We start from the raw sequence: 16,681 nt of genomic DNA on the forward strand, positions 1-16,681 counted from the left end.
CAGCCGCCCAGCTTTGCCGGCGGCGGCGAGGCGTGGGAGGGGAGGAGAGGGACGGGGGCGACGCGGCTTGTTTCGCCGCCCGCATCGCCCCCGAGGCAGAGCGACCGGGCGTCTAAAGAGATAGTCAGACTTGTTTTCCTTTTTTTGGGAATCATGTTAACAAGCTTTCATGCTGTCCTTAGTCATTCTCTGAAAATTTCATTTCTTATGGACCTTGAATATTTCATTTTCCTTCCTTATGTTGGCATCTATCAAATGGTCAGATAAAAATGAAACATAGCAGGTAAATTCAGAAGTCTGAACCCTTTCTTCTCTAGGGGAAAAAAATGGAGTTTTGGCGAATATACAGTAGATCAAACTATTTTGCACCATTGCTGGCCACCTTGTTCGCGTGTGCATTCGAGGATACTGATGATGACCAATCTTGGGGAGAAGACCATTTCCAAACTATTTGTGCTCATGATGAAAAATGTTGAACAGAAAAAAAAATATTTGAGTGAAATTTTCGCTTCAAAAAAAAAAATTGAGTGAAAGTATGCTAGTAAGAAATCATACGGGTGCAACCACTAGTTCCCAGATTGGACGCAATGTTTCCACTGTGCGCATAACCTGCTCATGATATAGTTGCAGCTTGTAATGATTTTCCTCAATGCAATTCTAAGGTTGTGATTCTATTTCAAAATTTGCGTACAAAAATAAACAAAGTAATAAAAAATTAAGGTAAGACCTATATTGGTAATAATGGTTCAAAAGACAAAACTGAAAAAGTAGAACATAATAATTGAAAAACCCTAAAAATTAATTTCTAGAATTCAATTTCTGTAAGTGGCTTACAAACCCTTTCTTGAAATTTATAGATATGGTAACCTTGAGAATTTTGATAATTTGACTCTTTTTTTTTACCAATTTATTTTAATCGACACTTGAGGATGACATATAAGACTATCTTAGTGGATAAAAGTAGACCACGTTGAAACCAAGATTGCTAATTAACGATCGGCCATGCGCGGCCCCCTTGCACGTAGTTAGTTTCTATATGGTACGGAGTACTTGTTGTACATATATGTGTACGTGTATATACAAATTTTTATATATACGTACAAAGTTTGTACGTATATGAATAAACTCTGTAAGCATATGTATAAAGTTTGTATGTATATATACAAAGTTTTGTTTATATATATATAAAAATTTTATACATTAAAAGTATGCACTTATACATATACGTATAAACTTGATATACATGTATACAAATTATATACATAGACACACGGACTAAAAGCCAACCCCTATCCCCTCGTGAAATAGCGTTAAATTATCACATTCAGATATTATTTGTACATTTAGCTATTGTCAAATTAAATATGGTACGTTTGCAATATAATTATATTGTAACTATAATATAACTTGCACGTAATTAGTATGTAATTTTCGAAGGTCACATATCTCTCCCATATGCATTTAAGTAGAGTTATCATCTAATCACTTCAGTTTATACAGTGAAAAGGGAAAAAATATGTATGCAAGACCCTCACTTGGTCATCATCGAGTCCAATGCCGCGTACGTAACGAACCGCACACTACGCCTTTCGTTAGAAAAATCGATCTAAGAAGAAAATTTGACGTCAGCAAAACCGTCAAAATAGATGGGCCTTGTGGGCCTGAGGTTACGTGGGCTTCCTTTCACTGTAGTACACGTTTCCAAAGTCGGTTCGTCCATCAAACCGACCTGTCTCCCCCACAAAATAAATACCCGCAAAAATAAAGAAGAAAAAAAAAAGATCCCCGCAAAATCAGCGCGGGTTTCAACGCCGTCTTCCCTCCAAACCAAACCCTCCTCCTCCCTTCTCCGCCGCGACGTACGACGAGAAGAGAGGAGAATCGCCGCGACTCGACGCGGCGGCGGCGGCGGCGGCGGCGGACAACTCGGCGAGAGGTCGCCGGCTTCGTTCGGCTCGCCCTGCCAAAGGTAATCCACCAGCCGATCCATCGATTCGGCCAAAAACCTACCCCCACCGTCTCGGCCGCGTGGTGATTCGATTCGGTTTGTTTTTTTTTGACTTTTGATTGACTTTGATCTGCAGCCATGGCCAAGCCGGGTAGCGGCGGTGGCGCCGAGGCGCACGCGCGTTCGAGGAAGTACGACTACGTCGAGAACTCGAACCTCGTGCTCGGCTCCGGCTCCGGCTCGCGCCCCCGTGGCGGCGCGGACGAGCACACCGGCGAGCCCGAGACGCTCCGGGGCAGGATCGACCCGAGGAGCTTCGGCGACCGCGCCGTCCAGGCCAAGCCCCCCGTCGAGCCGCCGCGCAGGAGGAAGGCGCGCGACGCCGCGGACCACGACATCGGCCACCGCCTCGACGCCAAGCGCAGGCGCCGCGCCGCCTCCGCCTGTACCGCGCAGCGCGAGGTCAGCGTGCTCACGCTCATCGACGACGTCGTGTACAGGCCCCGGACCAAGGAGACGCGAGCCGCCTACGAGGCCCTGCTCAGCGTCATCCAGCGGCAGCTCGGCGGCCAGCCTCCTGACGTGCTTGGCAGCGCCGCCGACGAGGTGCTTGCCATCCTCAACAATGACAAGATCAAGAGCCCTGAGAAGAAGAGGGGGATCGACAAGTTCCTCGACCCCATCTCCGACCAGATGTTCCACCAGTTCGTCTCCATCGGTAAGCTCATCACAGATTTTCATGATACTGCAGTTTGTGATTCAGCTAGTGAACTGGATGAAAATTTCGGCGTTGCTGTTGAGTTTGAACAGAACGAAGACGATGAGGGAAGTGATTCTGATCAGGTACATACATTCAAATGATCCTTCTGTTTACAATCTCTTGCTCTCCCTTCTATCTGCGTGTACTGATAGATCATATCCTAATTCCTAATGTGTAATGCCCTTCAACGTTTGTCTATATCAGGTACTAGATGATTTGGATGAGGACGACGGCGACACCATGCTGAATGCTGCTGGTGCCATGCAAATTGGTGATGAGTTAGACGATGATGATATGCATAACTCCAATGAGGAGCTGGCCATAAACGCACAAGACATTGATGCTTACTGGCTTCAGAGGAAGGTATCACAGGCATATGAAGATATTGATCCGCAGGTTAGCCAGGAGCTTTCTTTGGAGATCATGAGTTTTCTTTCTGAGAGTGACGACAAGGATGTTGAGAATCGGCTTGTCACGCTATTGGGCTATGACAATTTTGATTTCATCAAATTGCTGGTGCGGAACCGACTCAAGATATTCTGGTGTACTTGTTTGGCAAGGGCTGAAGGTCAGGAAAAGCGGAAGATGATAGAAGAGAATATGCTGAGTGACCCAACATTAAGTCCAATATTGGAGCAGCTGCATGCAACGAGGGTGTCTGCAAAAGATAGGCTGAAGAATATGGAGAAAAGCATCAGGGATGAGGCCAAGAGGCTTACCGAAAAACAAAATGCTGGCATTAATGGTGCGAGGGATCAAAGGGTAGTTAAGCGGGATATGGAGAGTGGATGGTTGAAAGGCCAGAAGCAGCTGCTTGATCTTGAGAACCTAACCTTCCACCAAGGTGGTCTCTTGATGGTTAACAAGAAATGTGAACTTCCACCAGGATCATTTAGAACCCCTCATAACGGGTATGAGGAAGTCCATGTGCCAGCACTGAAAGCTAAGCCATATGAAAATGGAGAGAAGGTTGTCAAGATATCTGATATGCCAGACTGGGCTCAACCAGCTTTTGCTGGGATGACACAGCTGAATAGGATTCAAAGCAAGGTTTATGATACTGCCCTTTTCAAACCAGATAATATTATTCTCTGTGCACCAACAGGTGCTGGGAAAACCAACGTGGCTGTGCTTACAATCCTTCAGCAGATTGGCTTGCACATGAAAGATGGAGAGTTTGACAATACCAAATACAAAATTGTGTATGTAGCCCCAATGAAAGCTTTGGTTGCTGAAGTTGTTGGAAATTTGTCAGCACGGCTGAAAGAGTACAATATCACTGTAAGGGAACTCAGTGGAGACCAGAACTTAACCAAACAACAGATTGATGAAACACAGATTATTGTCACTACACCTGAGAAATGGGATATTGTCACAAGAAAATCAGGTGACAGAATCTATACTCAAATGGTGAAGCTTCTAATAATTGATGAGATTCATCTACTTCATGACAACAGAGGGCCTGTTCTGGAGAGCATTGTTTAGATCAGTCAGGCAGACTGAAACAACCAAGGAACATATCCGTCTAGTTGGTCTCTCAGCAACTCTTCCAAACTATCAAGATGTTGCAGTTTTCTTGCGTGTTCACTCTGGTGGTCTCTTCCATTTTGATAACAGCTACCGACCTTGCCCTCTTGCTCAACAATACATTGGGATCACTGTGAAGAAGCCCTTCCAGAGGTTTCAGTTGATGAATCAGATTTGCTATGAGAAGGTTATGGCTGCTGCTGGAAAGCATCAAGTGCTTATATTTGTGCACTCGAGGAAGGAGACAGCCAAAACTGCTCGTGCCATCAAAGATATTGCATTATCTAATAACAAACTGACCTGCTTTCCAAAGGTTGAGAGCGCGAGCCTAGAGATTCTTGCCGATCATGCAAATCATGTGAAAAGCAATGATCTTAAAGATCTTTTGCCGTATGGGTTTGGTATTCATCATGCTGGGTTGACAAGGGTAGACCGTGAGCTCATTGAGGGGCTTTTTGCTGATAAACATTTACAGGCGCTCGTTTCGACAGCGACCCTTGCATGGGGTGTCAATTTGCCTGCGCACACTGTAATAATAAAGGGTACCCAGGTTTACAATCCGGAAAAAGGTGCTTGGACAGAACTGAGCCCTCTGGATGTCATGCAGATGCTTGGTCGCGCGGGCAGACCTCAGTATGATACACATGGAGAGGGAATAATACTAACTGAACAAAGTGAATTGCAGTACTACCTGTCTCTGATGAATCAGCAACTGCCTATTGAGAGTCAGTTCATATCCAGATTGGCTGATCATCTGAATGCTGAGATCGTTCTGGGGACTATTCAGAATGTTCGGGAGGCATGCACCTGGCTTGGCTACACCTACCTCTACATCAGGATGCTCCGGAATCCAACGTTGTACGGTTTACCAGCAGATATTATGGAAACAGACAATACTCTAGATGAAAGGAGAGTTGACTTGGTAAGTAAAAACTTATGTCCTATCCTTTTTTTAGGTTCTTTTATATTAGTCCTTTCATTCTGGTGTTTTACTTTCCAATATTTGTTCACACTTTATGCTTGCATTTCCACAATCCCACTATGCTCTCTTAGGTCCATTGTGGTATGAACTGTCCAAGTTTTTTCTTAGGCTTTCTGAATGTTCAGGAATTGCGTGAGCATAAATATTTCTCGTAAAATTTTTTTCTTAGCATTTACTGAGATGATCACTGTTCAGTATTGACTAGGCGGTCATAAACTGCAATAGGGCAGTCCTTTGATGTTTATGAGGTAGTGAAGAAACCTGGAATGAATTCCTCCACTTCACCACTTGCATCATACTTGCATGTTGGAATCTAGAATGGATAGTGTACAGTGCTCTTGGATATTTTTGTTTACCTGCTTATTTGCAGCATAGATTTATACTTCCATTCCAGATGTGCTGGCTGTCTTTTTTAAACGAACCATACAAAATATTGCGAGGTTCATTTAAAAAAGACAGCAAATACATCTAGAAAGGAAGTATAAATCTATGCTGCTTGCTCCTTACATTAGTGCTTGCTTTCTTAGTATAATAATAGTAACAGGAAACAAACTATTCATGTTCATGTCTCTTCATTGTTAATACATACTCCCTCTGTCCCATAATATAGAAACCTAGGACCGGATTGGACATTTCATGGTACAACGAATCTGGATAGGAAACATGTCCAGATTCATTGTACTATGAAGTGTCACATCCGGTACTAGATTGTTATATTATGGGACGGAGGGAGTAATGTATATATATAGCATTTTATGAAAATGTAGCACATGTAACTGTGGTACATGTAAAATGTAGCACATGTACTTCCTATGAATATAAAACATTGTGTTATTACTTATCATGTAAAATAATATATACAAAATCAGAACAGACTATTTGCTGCAATCCAGATATCATCTGAAATTATTGCGTGGGACATTTGATTTGAATTATCTATACAGTTACGTAGAATAAGGAAGAAGAATTGAAATCCTATCAGATAATCAATTATTTTATAAAAGGGAGAAAAAAGATTCAGAGCTATTTGTCTGATGATTTCCGTTGTCTTGCTTCATTGCATGTCATCATTTTGTAATAACTACTGTCACAAGATTTTGAAGAAGTATCATGATCTATCATTGTATTGTTAGTGTTTATATAGATGCTGCCTTGATTTTTCATCATTCCATGTTTAATATGTTTGTCTCACCCCTTCTGTTCCCTGCCCGGCACACTCTGATTCCTGTATGTGCTGTTGCAGGTACACGCTGCTGCAAATATACTGGATTGGAACAATTTGATAAAGTATGACAGGAAAACAGGATATTTTCAGGTAACTGACCTGGGAAGGATTGCTAGTTATTACTATGTTAGTCACAGGACTATCTCAACATACAATGAGTGCCTGAAGCCTACAATGGGTGATATTGAGCTGTGTCGACTCTTTTCACTGAGTGAAGAATTTAAGTATGTCAGTGTTAGACAGGATGAGAAAATGGAGTTGGCAAAGCTTTTCAATTGTGTGCCTATTCCTGTGAAAGAGAGCTTGGACGAGCCCAGTGCAAAGATCAATGTTCTACTGCAAGCATATATTTCTAGGCTGGAACTGGAGGGTCTTTCCCTTAGTTCAGATATGGTCTACATCAGACAGGTAAAAACGTGTTATCTCTGCTGAATGCACTTCCTGAATTATGGTATGCTTATTTGGTCTATTAATCTTACGTAGCATTTTCTACTTTATGATGCAGAATGCTGGCCGTCTCCTACGAGCGCTGTTTGAGATAGTTTTGAAGAGAGGATGGGCCCAACTAGCGGAGAAAGCGTTGAATCTTTGCAAGATGATTGATAAGCATATATGGAACGTCCAAATTCCCCTGCACCAGTTTCCAAGTATTCCAAAGGAAATCTTAATGAAACTGGAGAAAAAAGAATTGGCTTGGGAGAGGTACTTTGACCTATCATCACAGGAAATTGGTGAGCTAATTCGTAACCCGAAGATGGGGATGCAGCTGCACAAGTGCATCCACCAATTACCAAAGCTGAACCTTTCAGCCCATGTTCAACCTATTACTCCTACGGTTTTGGGTTTTGAACTGACTATAACAGCTGATTTCCAATGGGATGATGAATTGCATGGATATGTGGAGCCCTTCTGGCTTATTGTTGAGGACAACGGTGGCGATAACATTCTTCACCATGAGTACTTCATGCTTAAGAAACAATACGTGGATGAAGATCATACACTTAACTTCACAGTGCCAATATATGAGCCACTGCCCCCTCAGTACTTTATACGCGTAGTATCTGATAAGTGGCTTGGTTCTCAGACAATTCTTCCTGTCAGTTTTAGGCATTTAACTCTTCCAGAAAAATATGCTCCACCAACTGAATTGATTGATCTGCAGCCACTACCTGTTACTGCCCTGAGAAATGCACGATATGAAAGCCTTTACTGTGCTTTTAAACATTTCAACCCCATCCAGACTCAAGTGTTCACTGCCTCGTACAACAGTGATGACAGCGTGTTGGTTGCGGCGCCAACAGGCAGTGGAAAGACCATATGTGCAGAGTTTGCTATTCTAAGAAACCATCAGAAGGCTGTATCTGGTGACAGCAACATGCGTGTTGTGTATGTAGCTCCTATTGAAGCTCTTGCAAAAGAAAGATATAAGGATTGGGAGAGCAAATTTGGAGAATTGGCGCGGGTAGTTGAGCTAACAGGCGAAACAGCAGCTGATTTGAAGCTTCTTGATAAAGGGGAGATTATAATCAGTACTGCTGAGAAGTGGGATGCACTCTCACGCCGATGGAAACAGCGAAAGAATGTGCAACAGGTCAGTTTATTTATTTTTGACGAGCTCCATCTGATTGGATCTGAAAATGGGCATATTCTGGAAATCATCATCTCTAGGATGAGGCATATGGCGAATCATATTGGTAGTAACATTCGGATTGTAGCGCTTTCAGCATCCCTTGCAAATGGTAAAGATCTTGGAGAATGGATTGGCACCTCCTCTCATAGCCTTTTCAACTTCCCTCCAGCAGTGCGACCACTGCCGTTAGAAATTCACATTCAGGGTTGGGATGTAGCAATTTTTGAGGCAAGGATGCAGGCAATGTCAAAGCCAACATACACTGCTATAACCCAGCATGCAAAGCATGGTAAGCCTGCCCTGGTGTTTGTACCAACACATAAGCATGCAAGGTTGACCGCAGTGGATTTGTGTGCACACTCAAGTGCTGAGAGTGGTGGAACACCTTTCCTTCTTGGGTCAGAAGACGAGATGGATACTTTCACTAGTGGTGTCAATGATGAAGCACTTAAATACACTCTGAAATGTGGTGTAGGCTACTTGCATGAGGGCCTGAGCGACTTCGATCAGGAACTTGTAACTCAGCTCTTTCTTGGTGGGAGGATCCAAGTGTGTGTTGCAAGCAGCAAAATGTGCTGGGGAAGATCATTGCCCTCTCATCTGGTTGTTGTGATGGGAACCCAGTATTATGATGGCCGGGGGAACAGCCATACTGATTATCCAGTCACTGATCTGTTGCAAATGATGGGCCATGCCAACAGGCCTCTTCAAGATGACTCTGGGAAATGTGTTATATTGTGCTATGCGCCTCGCAAGGAATACTACAAGAAGTTCCTTTTTGAGGCCTTCCCTGTTGAGAGCCATCTCCAGCACTTCTTGCATGATCATATGAATGCCGAGGTGGTAGCTGGTCTTATAGAAAACAAGCAAGATGCCGTGGATTATCTTACTTGGACCTTCATGTACCGACGGCTTGCGAAGAACCCTAACTACTACAATCTGCAGGATGTGAGCCACAGGCATGTATCAGAACATCTCTCTGAGCTGGTTGAGACAGTGCTGAACGACCTGGAATCAACCAATTGTTTGGCTATCGAGGAAAATATTTACCTGAAGACCCTCAACCTTGGTCTCATTGCCTCGTATTACTACGTCACCTACACGACTATTGAGCGATTCAGTTCTATGCTAACTCAGAAGACCAAGTTGAAAGGCCTCCTGGAGATTCTAGCTTCTGCCTCAGAATATGCAGATCTCCCCAGTCGCCCTGGTGAGCAAAAATCCATTGAGAGGCTTGTTCATCACCAGAGATTTTCTGTCGAGAAGAAAGTCAGGTATGACGATCCACATGTCAAGGCCAACGCACTGCTGCAATGCCATTTCTCAAGGCGCACGGTGGAAGGTGACCTTGCAGCTGACCAGCGGGAGATTCTCCTTCCTGCTCATAGATTGCTCCAGGCACTGATCGATGTCATCTCCAGCAACGGATGGCTCACCCTCGCTCTCAACGCAATGGAGCTGAGCCAGATGGTGACACAGGGCATGTGGGATCGCGATTCCGTGCTGCTTCAGCTTCCACACTTCACCGAGGAGTTAGCCCGGAGATGCCAGGAGAACGAAGGCAAGGCCATCGAGACCATCTTCGATCTGGCTGAGATGAGCACGCATGAGATGCAGGATCTGCTGCAGCTACCAAGCTCCCAGCTGCAGGACATCGTCGGATTCCTCAGGCGGTTCCCAAACATCGACATGGCTTTCCAAGTTCTTGAAGGCGATGGTGGCAGTGTGACCGTGCAGGTGACGCTAGAGCGCGAGATGGCAGACCTGCTGCAATCTGAGGCTGGTCCAGTCCATGCCCCCAGGTTCCCAAAGCCCAAGGAAGAAGGATGGTGGCTGGTGATTGGTGATCGCTCCACCGACCAGTTGCTGGCAATCAAGAGGGTCAAGCTCCAGAAGAGGGCTCGAGTGAAGCTCGAGTTCGCTGCCCCTGCAGAAGCAGGGAGAAAAGATTACATGGTTTACTTGATGTCTGATTCCTATCTGGGCTGCGACCAGGAGTACGAGTTCGCCGTCGATGTCAAGGATGCTGGAGGGGATTGATCTTCGAGAATCGAGATGGAGATAGCTTTGTCCCCAGGTATTCTATGGAACTTGTTCATTTCTTGAGATGGAAACTGGATTCTTGGTACGTTGCAATTGTTAGATAGCGTTCGACTCAAATATCTCCACGGCTTTCCCTTTTCTGTATGTATATACACTTTGTGTATCTTTACCTGCTTTTCGCCGGGCCTATCTTTACCTGCTTTTCAGTGTAAATGAACGATGCAAGCGAAATATTACAAGCAACAAGTTCTTTGCGTGGCTTCTTGTTGCTGCTCCTACTCTTGTTTAGGTTGATACAAGATGGTGGCGATATACCACCAGTTCATTTGAATAAGCGTTGGTAGATCGACACAAGTTCATTTGAATAAGCGTTGGTAGATCGACACAAAATCTGTAGGTGCACCGGCATGATTAGCTCGTTGTCAACAGAGCTTTCAACATCAAATGATCAAATCATAGAGGCTGAAGTTTGTGTGTATATTCAAACTCCTCAAGGGCATTCAGGAGACGTAGATTTATTAGAGTTTGCTACTCGTATTATACAAATGCAGAATTCAGATTAGGGGAAGGGTTCAGAACTTCAGATTCCCCATTCTTTATACGTCAACGCTTTCGGAGGCAGACTATCAACCGAATTATTCATGCCATTCTTCCGAGACTATGTTAAAAGCTTTTTTTATTAGCATTGTTTAGATAACTTTTTTCAAACTATTTTTACTTCATAATAATATCTAATTCTCTCCTATAAGTAATTGTCAATAATTATTCTGCCCCTGATTCTGTCTCTGAAAATAATCGTTGCCCCAGAATATGAAGTTCACTCTAGCCTAAAGCAATTGCCCATACCATACAGAAACCTTGATGAGATTCCAGTGTTAACAAAAATATTGCTGACCATCCCTCATGTCCTCGAGCCCTGTCCAATGACCAGATGCGACAATAGAAGATGAAACCTGCTCTTCTATAATAGCAAACACACCAAGCACTATATAAATACCACCACATTGTATATGTACATATCTAGCAGAGCACACAAAGGCTCATCCTTATTAACACCAACAACATGATGAGCTTCCAATGTAGCATTACCAGATGATAGGGCACATACAAATCACACCAGAATGCGCTTCCAATCAAACCCAAATGTTTAGGCCTTGCGACCAGTAGTATACACATATACCATTGGTTCTCTCTCTGAAAGAACCATTTTACAGTTGCAAGATGCAATGTTCTTGCTTATTTGAGGTAGTTTCAGCTTTCTAGGCCGCAACCGCCTCGCGCAGTTTGCTGCTGTCCGCTGATGGCGTCAAGCTGTCGTAGTATTCAACAAGGACCTTCCAGCCACCCGGGCACATGAATCCGTCAGGGGGGCTCTGGCAGTTCTTGGCAAGAGTACGCATCTATATAACACAGGCAATGTTGTTAGGACTGGGCTGGAAAAAAACATTGGTGCTCAAAATTAACTGGTGTACCAAAACAGGATTGAAATGGATGTTACCTTTGTGCCAGAGATGAACAGGAAATCATCTTTCCTTGATGGATCGAAAAAGTCCATTTTCTTTTGCTTTGTGTCATATGCAGCCACCTGATAAAACAAATCAGGAGTCATGCCAAGAAAAAGAATACAACAAGGTTTATCTGAAAACTAAAATATGTTGCTTGACATCCAAATTCAAATGTACAAGATGGACAGTAAGCTAGCGAACTACACAATCTAGTGCATCCAAAAAATGTGATATCTGGTCTGGTAGGATGACATACCTTGAAAGGAAGGATATTGAGCTTCTCAAGCCCAGGAGCCATGCTCAACACCTTTTTCCCATGATCAGCATCATACAGGTCCCTCTTTTCAGTTGGGTGGCCCATACCAGCAGGATCTCTTCCAACTATGTAGAAGTTTGCACCAGCATTTATACGAGCCTTAGCATGCCATTGCACTTCAGTTGGCCCTGCATAATGCATTGGAGAGGGGAAGATTGCAACGACAGTTGATTCTGGGTTGAGGACACCTTCCTCAAGAACCTACCAAAATAAACACGCATCAAAATTGTGCATGAATTGGGCCTTACAGTAGTGTAATTAAATCAAATGGTTTCATCAACAACAAGGCACCAACATGCATTTGCTAAAAAGATTTGACAGTACGATTGCTACTCTTAAAGCGTACCTTTTCATGCTGCTTCATTCTCCAACTAAGAGGCACATCATCTGCTTTTGTGAATCCTCCCAATGGATGAAGCAGAAGAACAGGATTTTTGTAACCCATCTCAAGAAGGCGTTTGCGTGTATCAGTCATGAGCAAAGCATGTCCATTGTGTACAGGATTGCGAAGCTGAAACGCGAATACCGCATCAGCATTGCGTCTGGCAAACTCTTCACGCAGCTGGGCTGGAGACAAGCGATACTGATCAAGACCATCATTGTACTTGATTGGTTCTATAACCTCCAAGTCACCACCAATTAACCAATCACCAGCATTTGTAATCGCCTCATCAACATAAGGCAGCCCAGGTGCAGTTGTTCCCCATGTCCGTGCAATCCTTTCTTCTTTGTTATGCTTGTAGATCTCAATGCTGACAACAAAGAAGAAAAATATGTCAGGGAATGCCATGGTATAACTAATTAAAAAGAACTAAAACCATGCTAAATCAAGTCGGATTGTTTTGAACACACATGACTTGAGGAGTTCCTAGACACAGATGTAAACGGTTGACGTTGTTACGTCACCTCTATAACAACATCTTACAATAGCTGGATGTGTACAAAACCTTATAAACAAATGGTGAATAAAAAATAATCTTTCTGATGTAAATCATATCATGTGTCAGTTGCTTAAACTAAAATACCCATAGAACGCGGCGAAAAAACAACGAAACAAATATAATATCACTTGTCAGTTTAATATAGATAAAACTAAAATACCTAGAGAACACGGCAAAAGAACTACGGAACATGTATTTATAAGGACTACCAATGGTATTACCGATCATCGTATTATATATATACGACTCAAAAAAATATGACCTGAAAACGACCGAGATGTATAAAGATGTCCTGAGTTCCTGATATAGCATGACAAAGGTTATCCGCATGACGATATTGTAGTCTAATCGACAAAAGAGGAATGCCACAACCTTAAAATTAGTTTAACGCCCAAGATAAAACCTCCGCCATGAATGATATATCATTGACCAGGTTGCTGTGAAACAAATTGTTTACTAGCATTAAAGTCTAAAATATAACCAGAGCACAAGTTTGTGAGGGATAAGCTCACGAAATGTGGGAACTGCACAGAAACACTCATAATCTGTATTTCTGCATATTATGTTTCCAATTGAAGAAACCACCTATGAACTTCTCTGAACCATTCAGGCTACAACCCCCACAATTCCAATTTCCAACCCAAGCACAAAAATTACGGCTTTTGGAGGTCCAAAGGCATCCCACAACTGTGAGAATCAACCAACCAACACGAACAATCAATATATCTACATTCCATCCACTCATGTAATTAGTAATTTTACTCTTCTAGCAAGCACTCCTAGTAACCAAATAATTGCAATTAAGCGTCTGAACAGGGAAATGCAACTAACTAAACAAGGGAAACAAGAAGAGGTGGGGTAGGGGGGATGTCTCACTCGCTGAGGACGGCGAGGGGGCGGTCGGCGGCGTCGACGAGCGCGACGCGGCGGGCGCCGGACGCCTCGATGGCGCGGCGCTGGGCGTCACCGAGGGGGAGGACGATGGGCACGGACATGTTGACCATGGCCCCGTCTCCGCCGCGGATGGCGTTGAAATGAAGTGCTTGGAGGAACTCGGCCTCGCGCATGAACCCTCGCAGCGGGCTCGCCCACCCTTCGCTCAGCACGTGCAGCCACTCCGTCTCCACCCGCCCCAGCCTCACCCGGTGCGCCAGCGCCGCCGCCTCCCGCCGCGCCGCCTCCCGCCGCCCTCCCTCCTCCGGCACCACCAGCTCCACCAGCCTCCCCCCGTCGGGCTCGATCAGGCTCGCCCTGCACCTCACCCCTCTCGCCGCCGCCGCCGCCGCCCCACCGCTCCTCATCGCCACCCTCACCGGCGCCGGCGCCGGCGGCGCCACCACCACCGCGCGATCGCTTCCCCTCCGCTGCGCCAGCTGCGGGAACATCGAGGCGGCGAAGGCGGCCTGCATCGCCATGGCTACCTCGATTTGCTCTCCTCCTCCTCCACCACCACCACTACCTACTTATAATGCGGCTCCTTTTTATTTTTCTCTTCTTTTCTTGTACCCGCGGCCTTCGCAAGTTCGCAGTGGTTGCGGATGAATTAAAAAAAAAGAAGACGGGAGGCGGATGAACCTGGATGGGATTGCGGGGCATGGGGGCGGGGTGAACATGGACGGAGAGCGGGGGGAAGGGGAAGAGGATTAATAGTGGGGGTTGATGAGGATGGATCAAAATCAAATGCTGATTAGGGTTGGGGGGGTGGTGAGTGCTTTGTTGTCTTTTGGGGGCATTTCTGGGGTTTGTTAATTTGGGGGACAGGGTTGGATTTGGACTGGTCTACTGCCAAGCAGGCGTATGAACTTGTGTGTCATGTTTAAGGTTTGGATCTTCTGCGAACTTGAGTTTTTTTTTTGGTTTGTTTGGGTGGAGTAGTATTTTGGATCAGCTGGAGTGAGCTAGGGCGTGTGTATGTGTTTTTTTTTTACTTTTTAATAAATAATTTTAATAATAGACTTCATATGAACTTATTTTTAAAAATAAACCTTTTTTTTCACACCAGTATAACCTGCATGGCCAAATTACTCTGTCATGCCATCGGTCTTAACGTGGCAAAGGTGCCCCATGGCAGTAGTTGGCGTGGACAAAGTCAAGCAGCGCCAACGTAGAACTTATTGCCACGTCAGGGTCCATGGCGTGGCAGCTGAAATGTCCGGCTCATTGGCTTGACAATGCAGCTAGCCCTATTTATTTCATGCCTTTTAAGAAATAATTTCAAGTGTTCGATAAGAAAATTTCATGTGTTAGGATTATTGTTTTATTAATTTCATGACTATTGTGGTTTATGATGAATATAACAAGTTTGTATTTAGAAAATTGGTACTAAACGGATAAAGATCGGATAAAATATCTATGGTATTATTAGAAAACTACATAGTAATGAATGGTTTGGATGAATCCATTTTAGAATGGTTTTGATGGACTTGATTTATGTGTTGAAGATATGAATGGTTCAAGTATATTCGATTCCTTGTTACATGTTTTCACTGCAATTTAGAAGGATGGAAATAACTAAATGCAAACACGAGAAAAAACCTAAAAAAGGAAATATACCTATGGGATGGGCTCCTACTCAAAAGGGCTTAAAATCGGAGTAAGAATATCGGATTTTGAATGGATTTCGAGGGATTTGAGGAGGGGGCATTGGTTGCTTCATGCGGGGAGAGAGAGAGAGAGAGCAACGGAGAGGAGAAGAAGAGAGGAAGAAGGCAGAAAGGGACGACATCGGCGGCTATTCCCTAGCCATGCTAGGCGGGATGGCATGGCGGTATTACGCCACCAAGCCTGGCGTGGCAAGCCCAGCCTCAGCCCCCTGCCACGTCAGCACCCGCTTGACCTTGCCAAAGGCAATGATCGTCACGGGGCATTTGTTACCACGCCACCTGTCCTAGAGTGGCATAGTAGTTTGGCCACGCCAGTTCCAGTGGCGTGGCAAAATGGTTCATTTTAGAAATAAGTTCTTGGGATATCTATTAATAAAATTATTTATTAAAAATGTCTAAAATAAAAGCTCGCAAGCGCTCGAGTTCTTCACTTTCGGCAAAAGATGGCACACCTCTCATGCTTTACCAAGTAAAGGTACTAAATAAACCGCCTTCGCTGGCTTCTCATCGATAACGGAATGAAGTATGGCCTTTAATTTTACAATCATTTATTACGTAATTCGCTTAATAGAGAGCACGTAAAATCTAAAAATTGACGATGCAAAAACTAATAACTCCAACAGGAGATAAATATTTATTCAAGTATATTCTTATCAGTTCCTTTTGATAAATATTTCATACTGAAGTTGAAGCTTCCCATGACCGTAATTCTACTATTTCCAAAATTACGGCCTTTGGTGAAATCATATTAAAATGATAGTAATTGATGATTTTTTTATTACCGGTAGCCTGCTAGTTATCGGATGAAAAAACAAAATCCACATTTGAGTTTGAGATATACATTTTGAAATTTTCAAATGAATCCATAGCATTCATGTGGGTAACCAATAACCACCCTTTGTTGGTCCTTGCCTGGCTTTCTGGGCCCATATATACACCCATACCTGCAAATGTTCGCTGAAGCACATTATATTATCTCACCGATATCACATTGTCACAATCTTGCCACATCGGACAATATCTTAGCGCCAATGTAAGTGGTGCTAAAATGTATATGAGTGTGATGCGTGTGATAAATGTGGCGAGATTGTCACATTAACATATATTACAACAGTGTTTATGAGTGTGATGCTGTATTGCTGTTTTTGATGGCAATGTGATAATATAATGTTCGTTGAAGCTTACCAGGATTATAATGCCG

At 43.9% G+C, this 16,681-nt stretch overlaps 1 protein-coding gene and 1 pseudogene across 1 annotated transcript; one reads left to right on the plus strand and one right to left on the minus strand.

Annotated features, from left to right (window-relative positions):
- The first annotated feature begins 1,787 nt into the window (after positions 1-1,787).
- Positions 1,788-10,376, plus strand: LOC107276130 (DExH-box ATP-dependent RNA helicase DExH12-like; annotated as a pseudogene).
- Positions 10,377-11,057: 681 nt separating this feature from the next.
- LOC4334073 (ATP-sulfurylase 3, chloroplastic) lies at positions 11,058-14,349 on the minus strand. The gene is made up of 5 exons (XM_015776060.3): positions 13,754-14,349; positions 12,283-12,688; positions 11,877-12,137; positions 11,614-11,700; positions 11,058-11,515 (listed from the first exon to the last, which is right to left on the minus strand). The coding sequence occupies exons 1-5, from the start codon at positions 14,290-14,292 to the stop codon at positions 11,375-11,377; spliced, it is 1,434 nt and encodes a 477-aa protein (XP_015631546.1). The 5' UTR covers positions 14,293-14,349; the 3' UTR covers positions 11,058-11,374.
- Positions 14,350-16,681: the final 2,332 nt, after the last annotated feature.

The sequence above is a fragment of the Oryza sativa genome, chromosome 3, assembly GCF_034140825.1.
Source record: "Oryza sativa Japonica Group chromosome 3, ASM3414082v1".
Classification (NCBI taxonomy): Eukaryota; Viridiplantae; Streptophyta; class Magnoliopsida; order Poales; family Poaceae; genus Oryza; species Oryza sativa.